General features: G+C 39.7%; 1 protein-coding gene across 1 annotated transcript in view; it reads right to left on the bottom strand.

Annotated features, from left to right (window-relative positions):
- The window catches only part of ppm1lb (protein phosphatase, Mg2+/Mn2+ dependent, 1Lb), a 60,430-nt gene extending 49,135 nt beyond the window's left edge, over nucleotides 1-11,295 (bottom strand). The window contains exons 1-2 of the mRNA XM_043702988.1: nucleotides 11,207-11,295; nucleotides 3,890-3,950 (exon numbers count right to left, since the gene is read on the bottom strand). Coding sequence (XP_043558923.1) covers nucleotides 3,890-3,950; nucleotides 11,207-11,295 — 150 coding nt within the window. The remainder of the gene's footprint in view (nucleotides 1-3,889; nucleotides 3,951-11,206) is intronic.
- Between the last annotated feature and the right edge of the window lie 11,637 nt (nucleotides 11,296-22,932).

Genomic DNA, 22,932 nt, shown 5'->3' with positions numbered 1-22,932 from the left:
CATCTTAACTGGGGTCACTTGAAGAATGGCACACTGATAGAAGCATGCTAGTATTTATAACTGAATAGCTTAATATTAGCCTAGATGCTGAAATACCTGTGACTGTACTGTACACATATATCAGGAATTGTAGTAAACCTTTACTAAATTTTTAAGAGCCTGCTTCTGGGAGTTAAGATGAGAATTACTGCATCAGGTAAAATACCCTGCTGGAGGCAAAACCACCATGGCAGATCATATAGCATTGGCAATATTACCTCCCATTAAAATTCAAACTTTATTATAACCACTGGACATGTGGGACAGGTAAAGGAGTGGGTTTACTCCTCACAACTAGGTTGTAGCACTAGTTTTGGAGTCATAGGGATATATAGCACGGAAAAAGACCCTTTGATTCAACTTGTCAATGCTTAACACATATCCTAAATAAATCTAGTTCCATTTGTCAGCATTTGGCTCATAATCCCTCTAAACCTTTCCTGTTCATATACCCATCCAGATGCCTTTTAAATGTTGTACCAGCCTCCACTACTTCCTCTGACATGTCATTCCACACACGTACCATTGTCTGTGTGCAAAAGTTACCCCTTAGATCCTTTTAAATCTTTCCCTTCTCATCTTAAATCTATGCCCTTTAGTTTTGGACTCCCCCACCCCAGGGAAAAGACCTTGCCTATTTACCTTATCCATGCCCCTCATGATTTTATAAATGGCAATAAGGTCACCCCTAAGCCTCTAATGCTCCAGGGAAAATATCCCAGTCTATTCAGCCTCTCAATACAGCCCAAACCCTCCAACCCTGGCAACATCCTTATCATTTTTTTCTGAATCCTTTCATGTTTCACAACATTCTTCACACAGCAGGGAGACCAGAATTGCGCACAGTATTCCAATAGCAGCCTAAGCAATGTGGAGGGCTCTCTACACAGAAGTCCTCACTCTTTTCACTGGGGACCTGAAATGGAGGATGATGCATGCCGCAATCCTTTATTGCTACAGATTGTGTCAGTTCACAGACCCTCAGCCCTCCTGTTTACTCTGTGGCACGGTGGAGTCTGTGGACCATGTACATATTAATTATGACAATTTGCACTCCATTTTTATTTATTTGAAGAACCTTTTGTTGTGTTTTTGGTTGCACTTCAACACCACGCTCCTGGTCCTTGGGCATTCAGTGTGGAGGGGTGTGGGCAGATCGAAAGACCACCTCCTGTGCCTGGCCAGGCTGGCAATAAACAGGCCCTGGCAACTGGCTGTGGAAGGAGCCATCTCTGCCAACTGTCTACTCCTCTTCAATGGTTATGTTCAAGTCCGGATGTCATTGGATAGAGTGAATATGGTATCTACCAATACTCTTGATGCCTTGAGAGAGAGGTGGGCACTGTGGCGAAAAGGTTACTTTATCTTCCCCTCCAACTCCATTTTGATTTAGTTTTCCCCTCTCTCCCTGTATGCCCCCTCACGTTTTTTTGGTGTCAACACTGCCCTTAGTTTGTTCATACACAATTAGCCACACAGGTGATCTCCTGGTGGTGGAAAAAATATAATGGAGCAGACCTGGAGAGCCCTCTTGTGGCAGATTGATGTAGATTGGTGTGCTGGACTGGGGTGGACAAAATTAAATATCACACAACATCAGGTTACAGTCCAACAGGTTTATTGGGAAGTACTAGCTTTCAGAGTGCTGCTCCTTTCTCAGGATCATAAGACACAGAATTTATAGCAAAAGATCACAGTGTCATGCATGCAACTGATACAATATATATTGAACAGTGTGTCTTTCTAATGGCTTCTTGAGTTATTACATTAATGTTACAATTGATGGAAGCCTTCAGAACATCTAATGTTTCCTCATTCGATCATGGCAACATCTCATTATAATATGAGCGCAATAGATAGAATAGCTGTATTTCAGACAGGGTTAGAACATCATATTGTGTGAAAATGACAGTCGCTGATGGCTGATGATGTAAAGTGAACATACATTTACAAATGTGATGATGTATTTACAATGAAGTTTCACCTGTGTTATGTATCTTCCCTTAGAATATTCTTATTCCTTTCTTTCCCACTACATCTAGGTGCAGTCTCTGTGTCTACAGCTGGGGTAGAGGTAGCCTTCCAACCTTGGAGTTTTGGGCAGGTTACCCTGGGGACATTTTTAGCTAGAGTGTCCAGACATATTGAGAGTGTCCTAGTCAGATGTAAATACATCCATCTCAGCTTGGCTACCACAGGGTTTAGGCTAACAGGCAGAATGGAGATGGAGAGATCAAGTCCCTCAGGAGTGTTCCGAGAAGAGATTTTGGGACTGTTTCTATGCAGTTCCACCTTTGGATGGGTATTGTCTCACTGTGAGGAAAGAGCACCTGGAGTCACCTTGCCAAAGGCACTGAGATCAATAGTGACAGTTAAAGAGTGCAGGTTTGTCAGCATGTCTTGTAGACATTGAAGGTACTGGAGCAGGCCACCACAAACCTGTTTTTTTTTGTTAAACTTGAGTTTTGGTAAAATTCAATCCAAAGTGATATGAAGATTTTGGTAATTTCAAATTTCAATATTAACTGTTACTTAATCTTGAACATTGAAAACTACACTATATGAATAAATTACATTTGATTAAAATCCTTTTTCATGTATATTAATATGCATTTAAAATTTACAAAATGTAGTGAAAGATTATATATTTATAATCAAATATGAGATAAAAATAAATCTTGCAGCATAAATATTCCATGTCTTTTTGTATTTCACACATGCAGGATTAACACAGTTATTATGTTTTTTCACTTGTTGGATAAGCATGTTTGTAACATCTAAGTATCAGGTAAATTCTATTAGTTGCACTCTTTATGGTCTAATAATAAAATTAACTAGTAAACTGTAGTAAATACAACATTATCTGATTTGCAGTACACTATTGCAGACTAAGAGGATATTTCCTTGATTCTATTACAGGTAAACAGTGGGAACTTTGTATTCCTTCCAATCAATTATTTCCACAATGCTGAAAAGAAATAGGATGATAAAGGTGACTTGTCAGCATTTGAAAATAGAGAGTCTTTGTGAAGTCTGATACAAGTCAAGGTATCCAGCTGGCTTTGGCTGTTTCCACAACTGTAACCTCTTTACGTGCCAACGTTTCATGAAATTATCAACGACTACATTGTAAGTACCTCACGTGATCCAAGTATCTGTACTAAATGAAAATAATGGTAACATGGATCAATGTCTCTGGTATTTAAAAATCCCAGAAAAAGGTAAAGACACAATGAACCAGCATAACTCAGAGGGGAGAACATATTTAAAACTATAATGTGAAAGTCCATCTAGGTTACTTATCGTTTGCAAATGAAAGGAAAGGCATATGCTTAAATTTCAAAGGTTCAAATGAATTTACCTTAAACACTTGCAATACAAAAAGTCACAGAAAAAACTAGCGTGACTGACCAACAAATTTAAAGCATGACATGTTTCACTTACTAAAGAGGACAGAAATAACTTTGGTGAAAAAAAAACACAAGCTGTCAAAGATTTTCATTTTGCATTAATCAGGACAGAAAAGAGTGCTGATTAGTTGGCAAGCGGACTTGGACTGATCAAGGCATTCCCATATTGTGAGACAGACTGATAATGGTTGTTAGTGTAATTCTTGGCACAACTGAGGTTATTTAGCAGGTGTTGTCCAATAATGGTTTTCAACATGGCTTACTTCTGCTTGCTAGAAGCAACATGCACTCACATGCAGTGCCCTGTCCTTGGAAAACAGAAAGGCCATATCCAAGCATTGTGCCTTTATTAATTCAACAAAACCACAGAGAACACCATTCCTGGGTGCATTATCCATGGCATCACCTCAAGCAGAGTACACTTGCCAGCCAAACAGTACCCTCTTCTCATGCAGAACAAATTGTTGCTTTCTTTGAAATTTGGTGCTATTGCAATTCCATCTGAAAGAAAAGTTTTGGTTGCATGTCTCACTTTTTCAGCAAGACTCAAGTTCTGTACCACCATTTGACTACTAAAACTATCTTAAATGGTCTTTTTTATGCCAACCATCACCCTCCTGAAACTCATTCATGTCTATTGTCCATCCAACAATGGTTGTTGGGAGAACTGAATTTTTTTTACCTTTTGCACAAAGAATCACAGACAACAAGACAAAGTGAATACATTGATCCAATTGTACAGTGATAGTGTTTTACTGGTGTGTGTGTGCATTTTTATATATTTGACTAAATATTTTCCAGTTTACACTGTTCCTGGGCAAAGTCCCCCAATGCCTGACTACTTGGCAAATTGCATAAGATCTAAGAATTAATTTTAGTTCCAGACATTGATTTCAATCAGTATTTTACACTGTTATGTAACCTCATGCATGCTAAAAGGGCAACTTCGCTCCTTTCTCCCTATTGCAAAATTGTTTTTCCTTCATGTCAAGAATACTAAATGTACATTTCAAGAAAAAAGAATGAAATGTGTAGCGATCCTCATTCATTACATGCATCAACGTATTTTGTTTTGTGTGAGTCTTGTCAAAATACGTTGCACTCATTCAGTAAACTGAAGGGGGCTTCATTCCAAGTAGCCAGAAGCTTGACAATAAACAGGAGGAACATTAATTATAAACTAGCCCCAGCTACAAGATTCAGTCAGCATTCCCTATATTTTGCAATAATTTTAATATTTGTTTGTGTACACACTCACATTTGTACAACAGAAGACTAGAACTGCCATAAAACATACAGACACTTCAGGCTGAATTTGACCAAAAATCAGATAAGTGTCAATTACGGGAGTTTCAATGTCAAAAAAAGCAAAAGAAAAGGGAATCCTTGCTTTTTGAGCAACAGCAAATTTACAGTCAATGAACAATCACTTCACCCAACTCATATTGATTGGAAGTGTATGTAAATTTCATCCTGTCTGGGTTGTTATGCCCGACACTGCATCAATCTATCTTGGCGAATCCTGTACACCTTGGTAACCCCATCCATTCTGAGCTTCCACAGATCCCCAACCAAATCTTTCATTTAAGTCTTCATCTATCACATTACCCACTGAGCCCTTTGCCCACTGCTTAGTCATGCAACCAAAATAATATGCTTTCCCCAGTTGAACCAGGTGGTGGTGGTGATGACAATTGATAACCTACTCCCAACAGTAAGCCCCTGCTCTCCTTCCTCTAACGTATCCCACTCTTCTCTGTTGAGTTGCCGATGTCATAACTGCTGTCCCTTCTGCATCCCAACATGCTGCCTTCAATCCCCACAACTGACTTCCCCAGCTTGCCCACCACAGCATTGGTCTCTGACAAAACATCTTGAATTTCAGTGAACAGACCCCAGGACTGAATTTATTGCACACCCTGATTGAGTTGGAAGGACAAACCACAGTGACGAGTGATTGGACGCCTGACTGATCTTTGTGCAACTTCTCAACTGACTTATCGCCAATCCCAGAATGTTTGCACTAGACCTGCAGGACTGACTTTGGCCCACTCCCTGGATTGTAATGTTATGGAGCCCCTGACTCTAACCACCCAATTGTCTGACTAACTGTCCTGGAATGAGATTAAAAGTTACCCTTTACTGACTGTGGTGGAACCCCTTTCTAGCAACAGTCCACTTTGACTGGACTGAGGACTACTCCCAATAGACATTGAGATATGGCCATTTGGTTAAAGCAGTGTGCTTGCTATGTATGCTGCTAGCACATGCAGCAGGTATGATGATAACATAGTCAATGCACAACATGTCCACCCTTGATTGACCACTGCTGACAGGAACGACACGTCACCTGGCTTTATGTCCTTTCTAAAAGGTAAAGAAAGCCAGAAATGCTGTGAGCCTTTAAGTTTAGAATGAGATGCCAAAGAGCAAAAGAGCAAAGCAAGGCAGAAATGTAGTGAGCATCCAAGTTGGTGTGAAGTGAATGAGTGTGACAACAGCAAGGTCTACATAAATCCTGCTTTGATACATGCTTTGTCTGTGCAAAGTGACCTGGCAGCAGAATACAATGAAAGTTTTTGGAGGCTCCAAAGTCCAGTATTGAAGTGAATAATTGTATTGTAAGTGAGATGGAGGTGTGCCATGATGGTGTGGTGTGGTTGGTGTGCATCCGATTCCAACCTCCTTGGATAAAGAAAGCAAGTGGTCAGTGCCCACAGAAGTCCCCTGGGATGCTGGTGATGCTGTCCAACATAGAAGGCGAGATGAGCAAGTGACCCAATGTAATTACCGAGTACCCTCTCTGACTTTCATGTTAGAAATTATTGCCATTTAATTTCTCTCAACTGGACGGGACAATATGAAATTGTGAATAAATGAGGCACATTTGGGTATGCAAAGTCATGAAGCATGCAAAGTAGCCTCTTACAGCTCACTCGTAACATTCTCGTCCTGCTATTCAAATTTTGATGTCAAGAATATAATATTTCCAATCTCAATGCATTTCAAACTGATTCAATTTTCCACATGTCATTCAGGGACTGGGAAAACTCTACCCTTCTTTTAAAATTCTTGGAAGAACTCGTGAGCATTCTAAAATCTAATATTAAACTAATTTATTGGTCCTTATACATGTCAGTATTAGAAATATGCCATTGATATTAAAAGTCTTGGCAATCCGGTTGCATTCAGTTTAGTCAGGATAATAGTCAGGGAGTAGCTATTGTCACATTTGTCACAATTACTCTTTATTTAACAGGACAAGATATTGGAACCTCTCTCTATTCAAGAAAGTCAGAGACGCTCCTTTGATATCTCTTGCTCAGTAGCACAGCCAGGAATATAGCATTACCATTCTTCTGGGGAGAGGGGATGGGATACTGAGAGAACATTTATTTTCCAAAGGCATAAAAATTCATGTACGGAAGCTGCCAAAACCAAAGTTGTAATGCAACGGTGTCATGTGGTCTGCATAAAAAGGACTTAGTGTTGTGTTTTTTCAGTTTCTCAATGATCAGGAAAGGAAGTAATTCTGACAAAACAAAGCCATCTGTCAACTAAAAACAAACCTATCTGGAAAGTGGAGATTGGTTTTGAATTATCTCCAACATGACAAACAGCACTATAAAAAAGCTTTCAGCTTTTACTACAGCTTTGACAAGCTCTTACCTGCTTTCATGTACACTGCAGTAAGAGAAACTCTTGCATCTCCCTGAATGTGTCATCAATGAATTTGAAAAGTTCACCGAGAAATTGAAACTTTTGTGCATGGTAAAACAATGATACAATATACCTCCAGCTATGCAAAAATTTCAAATGACAAAATGACACTGATTAAATTATCTACAAGTTCCTTTAGCCGAAATGTCATTACAGCAGAGATCAGAGATACAAAAGTGGTTGTGTAAAAGAGATTTGTGTAACACCAGATTTATTAATTCTGGGAGGAAATGGCAGAGGAAATTTGTAAATTAATCAGATAGATGATCTTCTTGGCACAAACAGTTAGGGAATCCACAATTCACATCAGTGCATGAGATTGTAACTCACTGTAAATCCATCAATTTACACAGTAGTTAAAATCTGGCCATATGTCAATATTCAAGCTTGTTCTGATTGTGTCAAAAAAGAGGCGATAAAGGCTGAGGGAAACAAGGTGATGAAATACAATCTAGACTATTTGTCCAGCTGGAAAGTAAAAGCTGATGAGGACTGGTTAGAACAAGATTTTTTCTTGTGTTAAAATTACTATTTAGATGAGTAAGAACAGCAAAATTATAAAACTGGATATTTTAATGAATGAACCATTATTTGGAACACAGGCTGTATACAATTCCATTCTCTAGCAGTCATGATTTGGAGATGCCGGTGTTGGACTGGGGTGTACAAAGTTAAAAATCCCACAACACCAGGTTATAGTCCAACAGGTTTAATTGGAAGCACACTAGCTTTCGGAGTGCTGCTCTTTCATCAGGTGATTGCCTAGTGTGCTTCCAATTAAATCTGTTGGACTATAACCTGGTGTTGTGGGATTTTTAACTTCTCTAGCAGTACATTTATTGGCCTTTACTGAGTAGTTAGAGCGATGAGTTAAATATGAGCAAGAACCTTAGGACTAGTGACCACAATATAAAAGTTTCGCATCCAAATAGAAATACAAAAACAAAAATTAAAACTAAAATAAGGATGGTACCACTCCATGTCAGCAAAATCAGTGTAACAATACAGGAGCTGCTGATTTTTTTTGATCGAAAAACTGTTTTTCATATTGTTACAGAGAAGCATGGGATTAGGATCACACTTTACATGAATGATAAATACCATTTCATTTCTGTTCCAATTTCTATGAGCATCTAGTTTGTTCCAAAATTTGCAATCAAGACAAACTGGTCAAATATACAAGAAACTTGAAAATATTTTGGGTGTGTAATTTATTTGCTGCTCTGATCAATAACAAATACTCAAAAAATAATTTTACCCTAGAAATGATTGCAGTGGAATTTAAAATTGAACAAAAAAAGTCCAAAATGTAAGCAAAATACTGTGGATGTTGGAAATCCAAAATCCAACCAGAAAGTGCTAGAGAAACTTGGCACTTTTGGCAGCATCTGTGGAGAGAGAGACAGTTAACATTTCAAGTCCAAAATGAGTGTCCTTGGAACTAAAGGATGGTGGTAAGGACAATGGTTTTATACTATTGAAAATGGGATCAGCATAAGTTGAGCAGGGGAACATGTCAGCGAAAAGTAAAGGGAATTGGAAATATGTCGTTGAACAAAAGACAAGGGTGCTATTCTGGTAGTAGAGATAACACAGCATAGGTTCAGAGTTAAAAAAAAAGCAAGATACAAAAATTCAGATCATATGGGGAGGCAGTGACAAGAATGATAATGTCCCTGGAGTAACTAATCCAGAATCCCAGGCTAATGTTCAGGGCACGTGGGTTCGAAATTCACTGTGGCAGATGGTGAAATTTGAATTAAAAAAATATCTGCAATTAACTAAAAACCGGCTTAATGGTAACCATGGAATCATTGATGATTGTTGTAAAAGCCCACAAACAGCTTTTGGGGAAGGAAATCAGCCAGTCTTACCTGTTATAGTCTAATACACCTCCACACCCATAGCAATGGGATTGACTCTGTACTGCCACCTAGATGGGCAGTTAGGAATAGGTAATAAATGCTGGCACAGCCAGTGATACTCACACCCAATAAGCAAATAAAAACAAATCTTCCTCATGACTAGACTGGCACTGGTAACCTAATGTTTACATTAGTATAAAAGGATAATTGGGATATAAATCAGAAAAATGTTGGAAATGCTCAGCAGAACAGGTTGTAACTTTGGAAATAGAATTAGAGTTCACAGGCAGATTTTTCTCAGCCAAGTTGAGGTGAATTCCAGTGCATGCAGGCCGGAAAAGTACTGGGTAATGATGTTGAGTCAGGATTCCAGTATTATCCTAACCTCATCTTGTTTTCCCTGGGACAGCTCCAGGTTCTGCAGGGAGCCCGTTTAGATCTGGCAGGAAAGCAATTGAGATGATTGAAAAGACAATGAGGAAATTTTTACACAATTAATTCCCTCTTTCTCAATAGTTTAAATCTTTTGTGCTTTGTCTATATTTCACCCGGGTCGCTGAAATGAATGCACAGATTAAACAGCTTCTTCAGTGATACTGACTAGCTGTGAAGGCAACAGGTTTGCCAAAATGTCTTTCCACCCCATTATACCATCAGCTCCCTGCTGCTCAGCCTGCTCCCTGGGCTAGCAGCTCTGACCACTCTATTCACAGGAGACAGGAAGCCCTTCAGAAAACACGCAGGGCACAGAGAACTATGACAATTATTCAAAACTGTAACAAATTTTCCTTTATCCTGCAAGATAAGGTGGTGCAAAGCTACAGACAGCAGGCCCTGGCCAGTGGGGAATAGGCATGCATTCCTTTCTTGAGCCCTATGGAGGAGACTGCACTTGCCATGGAATGGATATTGCTATGACTATGGTGAGAAGGACTGAAAGATGTGTTAAAGATGACAGGATGCCCATAGCTCATCCTCCTTTTCAGATCCCATTGTCTTGTCCTCCAAACTATTGATTAACAAGCTGCAATTGGCATAAATGCCCCCTGAACTGTGTTACATATTTGCCTTTCTCCTTTCAGATGCTCAAAAGACTGTCAATTAAAAAGAAAAAAAGAGCAACTAGACAGAAAATTGACAGAGAAAGAGCATCATGCAACTTTACACTTGGAATACAGGACATTTAGCCTGGCTACTCCCTTAAACAGTAATTTCCCTTGCCCTATTGCCAGACCAGTTCCCTACAGCTTTGGGCAAACACTTGAAGGCAAAAGTTTCCAAGTTACTTTTGCAAGCCATGATTGAAATTGACTGCAACATCCTTTCAGGGAGATTTTAATCACTTACTGCATCAAAACATGTTTCTCATTTTGCCTTAAGCTCTTTTGTCATCACTTCAAACTGTATCATTTGGTATTTAATCCTTTTGCTAACGCAAAGATTTTCTATACCTACTCTGTTTAGACCCTTTGGAACTTTGAGCAAATCTCCTTTACACTGCTCTCTTCTAAAGCGTTCAACCCAGTTTCTCCAGTTTCTCCATGTAATTATAACCAGTCATAAGGGATTTCATTCTCAATATTTTTCTACACCTTCTCTAAAACCTTCAGAATCCTTCCTCCAGTATGATGACTGGGATGGGATATAATATTCCAACTGGGCCCAGATCAATATTCTTTTCCAAAGAGACACAGAAGTGTTATGGTCTGTTGTGCCTGCATGAGGGTCATTACTTAGTGTCAATCGTTTAAATAAAGATTCATCATCATTTCAGTTCAGAAGAAGATTCATTCCAGACTTGAAATGTTAATTGAATTGAATTACCTTTGTTGTCGCATGTGCTCAAATGACTACAGTGAAAAATTTACAGTCACTGCATTATAGCACCATCTTAGGTACAAAGGTACCGAGGTACAGATACTTAAATCAAATTCTTACGAACAAAAAAAATTAGAACAGTAAAGAAATAAATTATAAGTTAAAGGAATAAATTTCAAAAATAAAATAAAAAGTTCAGAATATCAGTCTTTCTGACCCAGACCATCCCAGCACCTAGACTTAACAGAGACCTTCACTGCCTTGCTGCTGTCTGCTGTGTACAATTTGCTCCACTGTAGGCACATCTCTTCATTGCTGGGCCCACTTTGTTGACGGCGCTGAACCCACACTCACCTGCAACTAAGAGGCCACTGCCAGGCCAGGCTTGGGCTGCAGATGCCTACGCTGCCATCTTGAAGAATCCACTGCCGCTGGCGCCACATCACCGACTGTTGGAGGAGCTTTGTTGCTGCTGGCCCCGAACGCCAGGAGAACAACCTTGATGCTGCTGCCACAGACCCTGAATGGCAGGAGGAAGACCTCACTGTGGCTGGCCTCTCATCACCAGGACAACAACCTCACTGCTGCTGCCACAGGCCCTGAATGGCAGGAGGAAGACCTCACTGCGGCTGGCCTCTCATCGCTAGGAGAACAACCTCGCTGCTGCTGCCTCCAATCGCCAAGAGAAGGCACGTTCACTACTCTGCACACAGTCTGCTCTCGCTGCCACGCTGGTGCTGCTAACTAGCCACAAAAACCAAAGGAAGAGGAAAATAAAGAGAGAGAAAAGAGCAGAAGCAGAAGTAAAACAAAGAAGGAAAGCAAATGGGCAAGAGTCCACATGCGGTCCTATTGCTCTGTCTCCATCTTGCACAAGTTATGCACACAAGTTGCACAATTAACTCGGTTTCACTCTCCACAGATGCTGCCCAGTCTGCTTAGTCTCTCCAGCATTTTCTGTGGTTGTTTCAGCTTTTCAACATTCACAGTATTTTGCCTTTGTTCATCATAATTTCCCTGCTTTTGTGCTCTATGCCCTGATTTAAAAAGCCTAGGATTTCTTGTGCCTTTTAAAATCTTCCTCTAACCACCAGCCATCTTTAATGGATTTGTATATATAAAATCGCAGATGTTTCTGTCCCTTGTAATTGTATTCTTTAGTTTAAAGCAAATTATTTCTTTTTATCAAAATGAATCACTTTGTACTTCTTTGCATTAAATTTCAAATGACACATTTCTGGCAATTGCCCACATCCTCTTCAAATCTATTTATCTTATCTCTTCATATCTATTTATTCTTTTTACAACTCAGTGTATTCCCAACATATTTCACAGCTGAAATTGTGCCCTCTATGTCCATGTCTGTCATGATTATAGATCCAGAAAAACAATGATCCTTGTAGGCCTTGTAACCACCAGCCAAAACAGAGAAGCTTCGTATTGGTTTATAATAGAGTATGTTAGACCAAGTCCTGTGAAGTGTTAACTGTAATGGACTATGTCAGAGAAAATAGTGACTTAGATTCTCAGATGACATGAATGTAAGTAGTCATGGCAGGAATGCTTTCATACAGCATCTTTTTTGCTAGTCTTCGAAAGTAATTGAAGAGCACTTCTATAAAACAACTGAAGCATAAAATTTGCCAGGTAGCTCAGAGCGAGGATCTGCACAGGAGATATTGCATATACGTGAACTGAAAACAGGGTAGTGGGTTAGGGTTTACAGAATGGTTACAGTATAGGAAGAGATTATTGATCCATCATGTTTGAGCTGGCTCTGAAGTGGACCACTTTGTCTAGTGCTGCTTCATCCCAACTTCTACCCTTTGGCTGCACACATGCTTCCTTTTCAGATAAGATGTCAATTCTCTTTTGCTCAAAACTGACCCCCCCTCCCAAAATTCTCAGGCAGGACATTCCTGATCTAGAGTTGTGAGGGTGACAAATTTCTGGATAATGCTTAGAGTACCCAAACACAGGCCCACTGCAACCTAGACCTGCTCAGTTTTGTTTCAGCCTGTACATCTCCCACTGACCTAGAAGCTGTTTTATTCCAGACCCAGCACTCAAACTCTTCATGACTGTCTGCTATGCCTCAAGGGCATTGACAGCTTATGAGCAGAGATGTGTAGTCATTGCAAAAGAGGCCATGGCAATCATTTGGTCTAAGACATTTTTGGAGGCCCATATCCTAAGCCTCAAGTTCATAATCTAAACAGGGCAGAAGTAATTTGTGACCCTCCTTAAACTGAGAGAGCTAGCAAAGATACCATCCCAAATCCAACAGCTCTGATTAAGTCATAAAAAGTTTGATGCCTCCAGGAATACATTAAAGACAAACGGCTGACCACAGCTATTTCTTTGTCCCTCATTCCTTTGGGGAAGCCTACATAGGATGATGTCTACTTTATTGAGCACATGAAGTCCTTTTTTTTAACCAAAGTTCCTCCCTATAACTACTCAGAAGTTACAAAGTGGATGTGGAATGCACACAAATACAGCAGTAATGTAATATAGACTAGCCTACCTAAATATGCATGAATTGCATTCTAAAACAATACTTGGAGCACGTCCATCATCTCAATCTTTTGGATAACCTCCCAGTCGACATTAGCCCCATTGTCTGGATTGCCTGAGGACCCTGGGAATAATTTTCTCCTACATCAGGGTCACCTGAGCACTATCAAGTACTAGGTCAACAATTCCATCTGCTGGTCTGGCATATTGAAGACATGGTCTGTAATTTTTCAACTTGTGCTATCCATAGAAGACTACAGGAACCGTTGATGGCCTCATCTTTTACCTTTTGCATTGGAACCACCTTGGTATGGATCTAGTTATATTCTTGGGAATAAATTTTTCTCCTCATTGTAGTCAACTATTGTTCCTGATAGGTGGAGGTTGAACGATTGTAAACCTTGACCTTAAGAGCAAAGTTAAAAATCACACAACAAAAGGTAATAGTCTGACAGGTTATTTGAAAGCACTAGCTTTCAGAGTGCTGTTCCTTCATTAGGTAGTGCTTCTAATTAAACCTATTGGACTTTAACCTGCTGTTGTGTGATTGTTAACTTTGTCCACCCCAGTCCAATACTGGTTCTTCTACATCATGGCTACCTTAAGAGCAGTTATTGTTATGCTTAGACAGCACACATGGCATTCCTTCAGTGGTCATCTCAAGCAATGGCCTGTAGTTTGCTAAGGATTACTTCAAACATAACATTGAATTGTGTGGTTTTGTACAGTTCATCTCAATATTCACAAACCAATCATGAAGCTGAACAGGGTTCATGTGTTCAAGGGCCTGTTGATGAAATATAATGGCATCAATCTAGCCTTCCATCGTAACCAGTCTGCACTTTTACATAACATTATGGCTTGTTCAGAGCTCCTAATTGATCAGAGAAAACATACTCAACTCCAGAGTCTCCTACATACTCTTTGACTAGACAGCACAGAGGCTTACTTGGACAACGGTTATCCAGAAGAAGGATCAGCATTATAAAAAACAAATTATCCACTTCAACTGCTACCATAAGCTATAGGGACCCCAACTTGGGGAATTCATCTGAGTGCCTTGGTTGTATTTTGGGTCCTTTGGTTTATCCTCCCTCTTACTCAGTCAACATTAGCCATGGTATCCACAGATGCAACAGACTGGCACTGGTATCTTCCAGCAAGTCACCTTTGCAGGCGTGGATTGACTACCCAGACACAAGTAGATACCCTGACCACCTCAGTAGCTGCGCATATTCTCCTTCACCAGATGCAAATGTTCTACCCCTCTGCAAGAAGCAAATTCAGGCCACCTCAGGAGCCACAACAGTGAGATTGGAGTTTGTTTAAGGGAGAATCAGAGCCAGGCAAAGGATAAAAATGTTAGGGTTTATGGGGGGAGTGAACCCAGGGACAGGGGAAGATATGCTATATTGGGTTATTAGGTATATGCCAGTCTACAATAATCACTGATGTCAGATTACATGTATCTTGGTGAAAAAGGTTCTCATAGAATCCTGGTTGACTACACCTCTATACATATAGTTAAGTGATTGCCAAATATCAGTTCACAGTGGTATAGCATACAGCTCTCAGAACCTGCTGGCGATATATATGTATATATTTATATTTAGAAAGCAATGTTTTTATTAACCAGCATCTACGGGACCAGGAGTGTGCTGGTTGGTTGAATATTCTGGATAATCAAGAGGTACACATTATTGCAGCAAAACCTGACTAAGTGAAGCTTTGAAGGTCAACGTCCCTCAAAAAAATCTATGTCAAAACATCAATACACCTCCCAAAATCAAAATAACAGAAACATAATGCAGAGGTTATACACATCACTGTTATACTCTATTTACAACATAAATACTTGGACATCACGGTAGATTGTGGCATTTAAGGTATATAATTTTTGTCAGTTGATCAAGAGTGCTGGTTGTATATATATACATATACGCACACATACATTAAGATTTGGCACATTTTAGATGTGTGATCTCTTGTCAGAAGTGGTAAATTTAGAAATACAATTGATTTTGTGCAAACAAAAAAGGGTGGGTCAGAAGAAGAACAAAAGATATTCTTATGTTAGGGAGGTCGAGCCAAGGGGTGTCATAATGGACCAAGGGAAGAAGATGGCATGGCAAGATCCAGAATAACTAAAGACTGGCAGTACAGTACGAGAAGTGAGAGATGAAAAAAGAGAAACATAAACTTGGAGCAGAGATTATCTTTTTCTTGCTTGGTTTGAAATGTTCCACATACTTCTAGCCTGTGGTAGGATGTTGTGGCTAAATTTCTAAACCATTGCAAAGAATCAAAGATACATCAGAGAGATAGGTTTTGGAGTGACTTAAAGGAGCAAAGACATGAAGACAGGGATTAAGGGCGAGATGGATTTCCAGAAATTTAAGACCTAGGCAGTCAAAGACAAGGCTGTAAAGTATTGGAATTATTAAAATTGGGGATGTCAGCATACAGATTGGAAACTCAGACAATGTTTCAAATGATAATAACATGGGGTAACATGAGATAGAAATCAGAGGGGGCCAAGGCTAGAGCCCTGGAGAACTCCAGAGATAACGGCAAGGTGCAACAACAGCTAGCTCCACATCAGTATCACCTCTACTGGCCCCTTACAATCTGTAAAACATCACACTGTTTGCCTGACATTTTATCTTGGATGAGTAAGGAGGTTCTCCAACTAAATATTGTGAAACCATTGTCTTACTTCCCTGACACTTAGTTTGTTCCCAGCTACCTACTGCAACCCTCTTCATGGAAAATGTCTGAGGCTGTAAATGATCTAATTCAAACTTAGTGTCATATTTGCCCCAACATTAATATCCAACCATGCAGCTTCATCATCAAGAAGACCACATATTTTCACCTCTGGGATACCACCTGACTCCTCCACTACCTCAGCTCATCTAATGTTGAAATCCTCATCCATGCCTTTTTTATCTCTACACTTAACTATTCTAATACTAATCTGGCTGACATTCCATATTTTACTGTCTATAAGCTTGGGCAATAAAGTTTCAGATGACATCATGTCCAAACTATAACAAATGCTATTGATCCATCACCTTGAACTTGTTGACCTACATTGGTCATCATCAAATTAAATTGCAATTTGAAATTTGCATTTTTTTCAAAGCTCTCCATCATCTCTAGATCTCTTCCACACATACATCTACTGTTATATTTGTCTTCTTCTAATTCTGGTCTCTTAATTTTAGTTGATTCACCTCTGGCAGTTATGTTTTCAGCTGCCAAGATCCCACAACCTGGACAAAAATCGAAAGAACTGCTGATGCTATAAATCAGAAACAAAAACAGAAATTGCTGGAAAAGATCAGCAGGTCTGGCAGCATCTGTGAAGAGAAATCAGAGTTAACATTTTGGGTCCAGTGAAGTCAGGTTCTGAGGAAAGCTCACTGGAACTGAAACTTTAACTGATTTTGCTTCACAGATGCTGTCAGACCTGCTGAGCTTTTCCTGCAACTTCTGATTTTGTTCCCATAATCAGGTGTTACCTCCCTAAAGCTCTCCTACAATTATCAATGTTTCCTCTCTTAAGCTGCTTCTTATAAATCCACCCCTTTGACCAAACATTTCATCACCTGTCCTAATGTTTCTTCCTGTGATTTCGGTGTTTCTAATAATATAGTAAAGCTCATTGAAATGATCAACTACATAAAAAGGCATTGTATAAATGCTTATTGCAATTGAAAATTAATAGATAACTGTTTTGAAATTATTACATGAAAATAAACTACATTTTATATATGACCTTATGCACAAATAATAATCTAATCAATTACTGTAAAATTGCACATCTGGAATCCTTCAGAAAAAACATTTTCTCCAGTAATGAGTCAGATTATTTGGTTGTTCTTTGCCTTGTAAGCCATTTAGTGGTGAAGAATGGTTTGAGTCTGTTCGTGGTTGTGAAGTAAATACAGTTTGCCATGGTGTCCACTATCACCATCGTTCCCTGATCCTATATGGTGACCGAATGCAAAAGATCAGCCATATTCCTCTTGTCCTGACAAGCAAGTTATGTGGTAAAAGATGTTCATTTAATTTTTTTCAAAACGTACTGACATTTTCAAAATTTGCTAAAGTGTACTTCACATGCTTTGTTAGAAATCAAACATACTCCTTCTAGAATGTAGGGGATATACACTATATCATGGCATCATGGTTAAAAAGCATGACTGGATTGTGGCAATTGTGCCACCTGCCTTTTATTTGTGCTGGAAACTCCAGATTTTCTACTTCTTTCATCAATGGCCAGGAGTGATATTCCAGCTGCAACTCAACTGACCTGCTATCCTTGAGTGTTGAATCATAATGTAACGTGAGATCAAAAGTGGTAATTTGACTAGGTTGACTAAGAAGACTTATTGAGAGGAGAGAAAGGAGAGGTTACAAGTTCCTTGCCTCAGAGTAAACCAGTTCCTTGGTGAAAGAGATTTATCTATTTACTTATTCATTACACTCACAAAAACAGCAAGTTCGGAAAATATTCCTAGGAACAGTGATATTTGATTCTTCTGTGACTTGCTTAAAGCATCTGTGGAGATAACTGATAAATGTTTGAACAAGTCTTAGTCACTGTCTAGCATGGACTTACAACAAAAAGCTCTGGGAACTCTGATTTTAATAGCTAGAGCTTGCAGTGAAATGCGAATCTAGTATTACTTGTGGCAGCATCTTTTGAAAGGAAAGGCCACGGTGGCACTACTGGTACTCCTTGAACAATTATGGCAAGGCCTTTTTCTACAAGCACGTACTGCCTGGTTGGTACGGTGTGCTGTGAAAATTAATAGAGCAATGAGCAAATATGAAAAGTATTTAAATGTTATTCATATTTTAATTTTACTCTACTGTTTCTGAAGCACTAGAGAAAATGAGTGTCAAAATAAAATACTGTATCTACTGAATTCACAAAAAAACAAGCAATGCACACATCTTTTTAGCACGTTTTCTCATTTCGGATTGAGAATCTCTATGCTAGTTGTGTTCCAAAGTGGATTTGAGATTGTAGCAATCATGATGTCAACAGCTTATAGTGCTATTATTGGAATCTCAGTTGAATCTAATATTACCAGCACTTACATGGTCTAACATTGCACAGTAATGTGTTATGTCAAACCAGGGCTAATAGAAATGGTGCAAAATTAAACAGCTGTTATACACGTGTTTATTGAATTAACATCACGTTCTGTTTAGCAGAGACAAGAGTGAGATCTTGCACTCTTTTTTAATTAGGAAATTGTTAGATTTATTATTTCTATTTGCATAATTTGTGTGCTTTTTCTAATGAAAACATATGCCCTGGGCAATATATGCTGCAGAAATACTTCTGCAATGTAATACTAGCAACAATATGCTCACACTATTTTCCTGCACGTGTACAGTATATAGAACATAGAACATTATAGCGTAGTACAGGCCCTTTGCCTCTCAATGTTGCGCCCAATCTGTGGAACCAATCTGAAGCCCATCTATCCTACACTATTCCATTTTCATACATATGTTTATCCAATGACCATTCAAATGACCTTAGAGTTGGCAAGTCTACAATTGTTGCAGGCAGGGTGTTCCACACCCCTACTATTCTCTGAGTAAAGAAACTACCTCTGATATCTGTCCTATATATATCACCCCTCAATTTAAAGCTATGTCCCCTCGCACTGGCCATCACCATCTGAGGAAAAAGGCGCTCACTGTCCACGCTATGTAACCCTCTGATTATCTTATATGTCTGAATTAAGCCATTTCCCAACCTTCTTCTCTGTAACAAAAACAGCCTCAAGATCCTCATGAGATCTTCAGATCATACCAGGCAACATCCTAGTAAATCTCCATTGAACCCTTTCCAAAACTTCTACATCCTTCCAATAAAGCGGTGACCAAAACTGTACACAATACTCCAAGTGCAGCTGCACAAGGGTTTTGTACAGCTGCAGCATGACCTTGTCACTCTGAAACTCAATCCCTCTGCCAATAAAAGATTTCTTAACAACCCTATCAATCTGGTTTGCAACTTTCAGGGATCTATGTACGTGGACACTGAGGTCTCTCTGCTCATCTACATTACCAAGAATCTTACCATTAGCCCAGTACATTTTATTCCTGTTGCTCCTTCCAAAGTGAATCACCTTACACTGAGAGTCATAGAGTCATAGAAATGTACAGCATGGAAACAGACCCTTTGGTCCAACCTGTCCATGCCCTCCACCACTTCCTCTGGCAGCTCACTCCATACACGTACCACCCTCTGCGTGAAAAGGTTGCCCCTTAGGTCCCTTTTACATCTTTCCCCTCTCACCTTAAACCTATGCCCTCTAGTTCTGGACTCCCCCACCCCAGGAAAAAGACTTTGTCTATTTATCCTATCCATGCCCCTTATAATTTTGTAAAACTCTATAAGGTCACCCCTCAGCCTCCGACGCTCCATTCTCCACATTAAACTCAATTTGCCACCTCTCAACCCAGCTCTGCAGCTGATCTATGTCCCTCTGTAACCTGCAACATCCTTCAGCACTATGCACAACTCCACTGACCTTAGTGTCACCTGCAAATTTACTAATCCATCCTTCTAATGACTCTCATTTAGGTCATTTATAAAAATGACAAACAGCAGTGGCCCCAAAACAGATCCTTGTGGTATGCCACTAGTAACTGGATGAATATTTCCCATTAAGCACCACCCTCTGTCTTCTTTCAGCAAGCCAATTTCTGGCCCAAAATGTTAAATCATCCTCAATCCCATGCCTTCGTATTTTGTGCAATAGCTTACCATGAGGAACCTTATCAAACACCTTACTGAAATCCATAAACACTACATCAACTGCTTTACCCTGATCCACCTGTTTGGTCATCATCTCAAAGAACTCAATAAGGTTTGTGAGGCACAACCTACCTTTCACAAAACCATGTTGACTATCCCTAATCAACTTATTCCTTTCTGGATGATTATAAATCCTATCTCTCATAACCTTTTCTAACATTTTCCCCACAACTGAAGTAAGGCTCACTGGTCAACAGGAATGTCTCTACTCCCCTTCTTGAACAAGGGGACAACATTTGCTATCCTCCAATCTCCTGGCACTCTTCCTGTAGAGAATGATGACATAAAGATCAAAGTCAAAGGTTCTGCAATCTCCTCCCTGCCTTCCCAGAGAATCCCATCTGGCCCAGGGCACATATCTATTTTCAGAATTGCTAACACCTCCTCCTTGTGAACATCAATCCCATCTAGTCTACCAGCCTGTATCTCAATATTCTCCTCAACAACAGTCTTTTCTAGTGCGAATACTGATGAAAAATATTAATTTATCGCTTCCCTTATCCCCTCAAACTCCCCACATAACTTCCCATTTCTATCCTTGATTGGCCTCTCTAGGCATTCTTTTATTCCTGATATACCTATAGAAAGCTTTAAGGTTTTCCCTGATCCTATCTGCCAACGACTTCTCATGTCCCCTTATGGCTCTTCCGATCTTTCTCTTTAGATTTTTCCTGGCTAACAGTAGTTCTCCACTGATTTGTTTGAACTAAAAGTATAATTTAAGTGTTTATATTTAAATCAAAATTGACAACAGAAATCCATTTCGAAATAAATTGTTACTCAAACCATCCCAGATGAAGCAGCCCACTTGTCTGGTACCCCAGTCACTACCTTCCTGTATTTGCTACTTCCATGAATGATAAATAGTGACAGCTGTATTTACCTTCTGCAAGATGCACTGTACCAACTCACTAAGACTCATTTTTCAGCACCTTCCAGACCTGCATCCTCACCTGGAAGGGCAGGAACAGCAGATTTAGGGGAACACCACCAACCGAAAGCTCTCCAAACCACAAACCAAATTGATTTCAAAATATATTATGACTCCTTTATTGTCACTGTGTCAAAATCCTGGAACGTCTTTCTTAATAGCACTGTAGGGTTTATTCACCTGCAGTGTTGCCTGTAGTGGTACAAGAAGACAGCTCACCATCACCTTCTCCAGCACAATTAGAGATGAGGAATAAATGCTAGCATAGCCAGCAATATCCACATCTAGTAAATGAATAAAAAAAGTAATTCTGATCCACAATGGGAGATTCATGTTTATTGCTAAATTTTTGATTATTTTTAAATGTCACTGCTAAAACAGTGTGTCATGACATCATATGGTAAATTGCACAAAAAAAGTTAACAACTGCAGAGATTCATAATTAATCCAGAGTTTCAATGTTTCTGCTGCATCTGCATTGGGGGTTGACTTCATCAATTGGGCTTCCTCTCTTTTAGGCATGAGACTATCAGCAGTCACAAATATAGTCAAAAATAACAATGATAGAAAAAGGCTAAAAGCAAGCAATTGTTTAGATAGAATACTAATTCTTTTCCGCTATTTGGTTTTTCAAGAAAGAAAACTGATCTTGAAATTTAAATAGTCATAGAGTCATACAGCACAGAAACAGACCCTTTGGTCCAACTTGTCTGTGTTGGCCATACATCCCAATCTGACCTAGTTCCATTTGCCAGCATTTGGCTCATATCCCTCTAAGCCCTTTCTACTCATATACTCATCCAGGTGCCTTTTAAATGTTACAATTGTACCAGCCTCCACCACTTCCTCTGGCAGCTCATTCCATATGTGCACCTCCCTCTGCATGAAAACGTTACTCTTCAGGCCCTTTCTAAATCTTTCCTGTCTCACCTTAGACCTATGCCCTCTAGTTTTGGACTCCCCAACCTAGAAAAAAGACCTTGGCTATTCACATATAAATGCCACTCATGATTTTATAAATCATGGTTGCCCCACAGCTTCCAACAGTCCAGAGGAAAACAGCCCCAGCTTTTCTAGCATTTTACTATAACTCAAACTCTCCAGTTCTGGTAACATCCTTGTAAACCTTTTCTACACTCTCTCAAGTTTAACAACATCCTTACTAAAAAATTGGCTGCAGCATTCCAAAAGCAGCCTCATCAATGTCCTGTACAACTGCAACATGGCATCCCAACTCCCATACTCAATGTTCTGACTAATGAAGGCAACTGTGCCTTTTTTCACCACTGTGTCTACCTGTGATCAAGGAACTATGAACCTGCATCCCTCGGGCTCTTTGTTTGTTTGGTGGTCATTTAGTGGTACACAACTTGAATATTGCTGGAAAATATATTTTGTTTTCATTCTCCTTTTCATCTTGCATTCATCAGGGTATTTTACAGGAATACAAATTCAAGGAGAAAAACAACATTTAGACTATATGAGAAGGAAGTGCTGATTGATTGGCAAGGTAAAAACAATGACTGCAGATGCTGGAAACCAGATTCTGGATTAGTGGTGCTGGAAGAGAACAGCAGCTCAGGCAGCATCCAAGGAGCTTCGAAATCGACATTTCGGGCAAAAGCCCTTCATCAGGAATAAAGGCCTGAAGCGTGGAGAGATAAGCTAGAGGAGGGTGGGGGTGGGGAGAAAGTAGCATAGAGTACAATGGGTGAGTGGGGGAGGAGATGAAGGTGACAGGTCAGGGAGGAGAGGGTGGAGTGGATAGGTGGAAAAGGAGCG

Source organism: Chiloscyllium plagiosum, chromosome 13, assembly GCF_004010195.1.
Source record: "Chiloscyllium plagiosum isolate BGI_BamShark_2017 chromosome 13, ASM401019v2, whole genome shotgun sequence".
Classification (NCBI taxonomy): domain Eukaryota; kingdom Metazoa; phylum Chordata; class Chondrichthyes; order Orectolobiformes; family Hemiscylliidae; genus Chiloscyllium; species Chiloscyllium plagiosum.
This window is presented reverse-complemented; position numbering and strand designations above follow the sequence as displayed.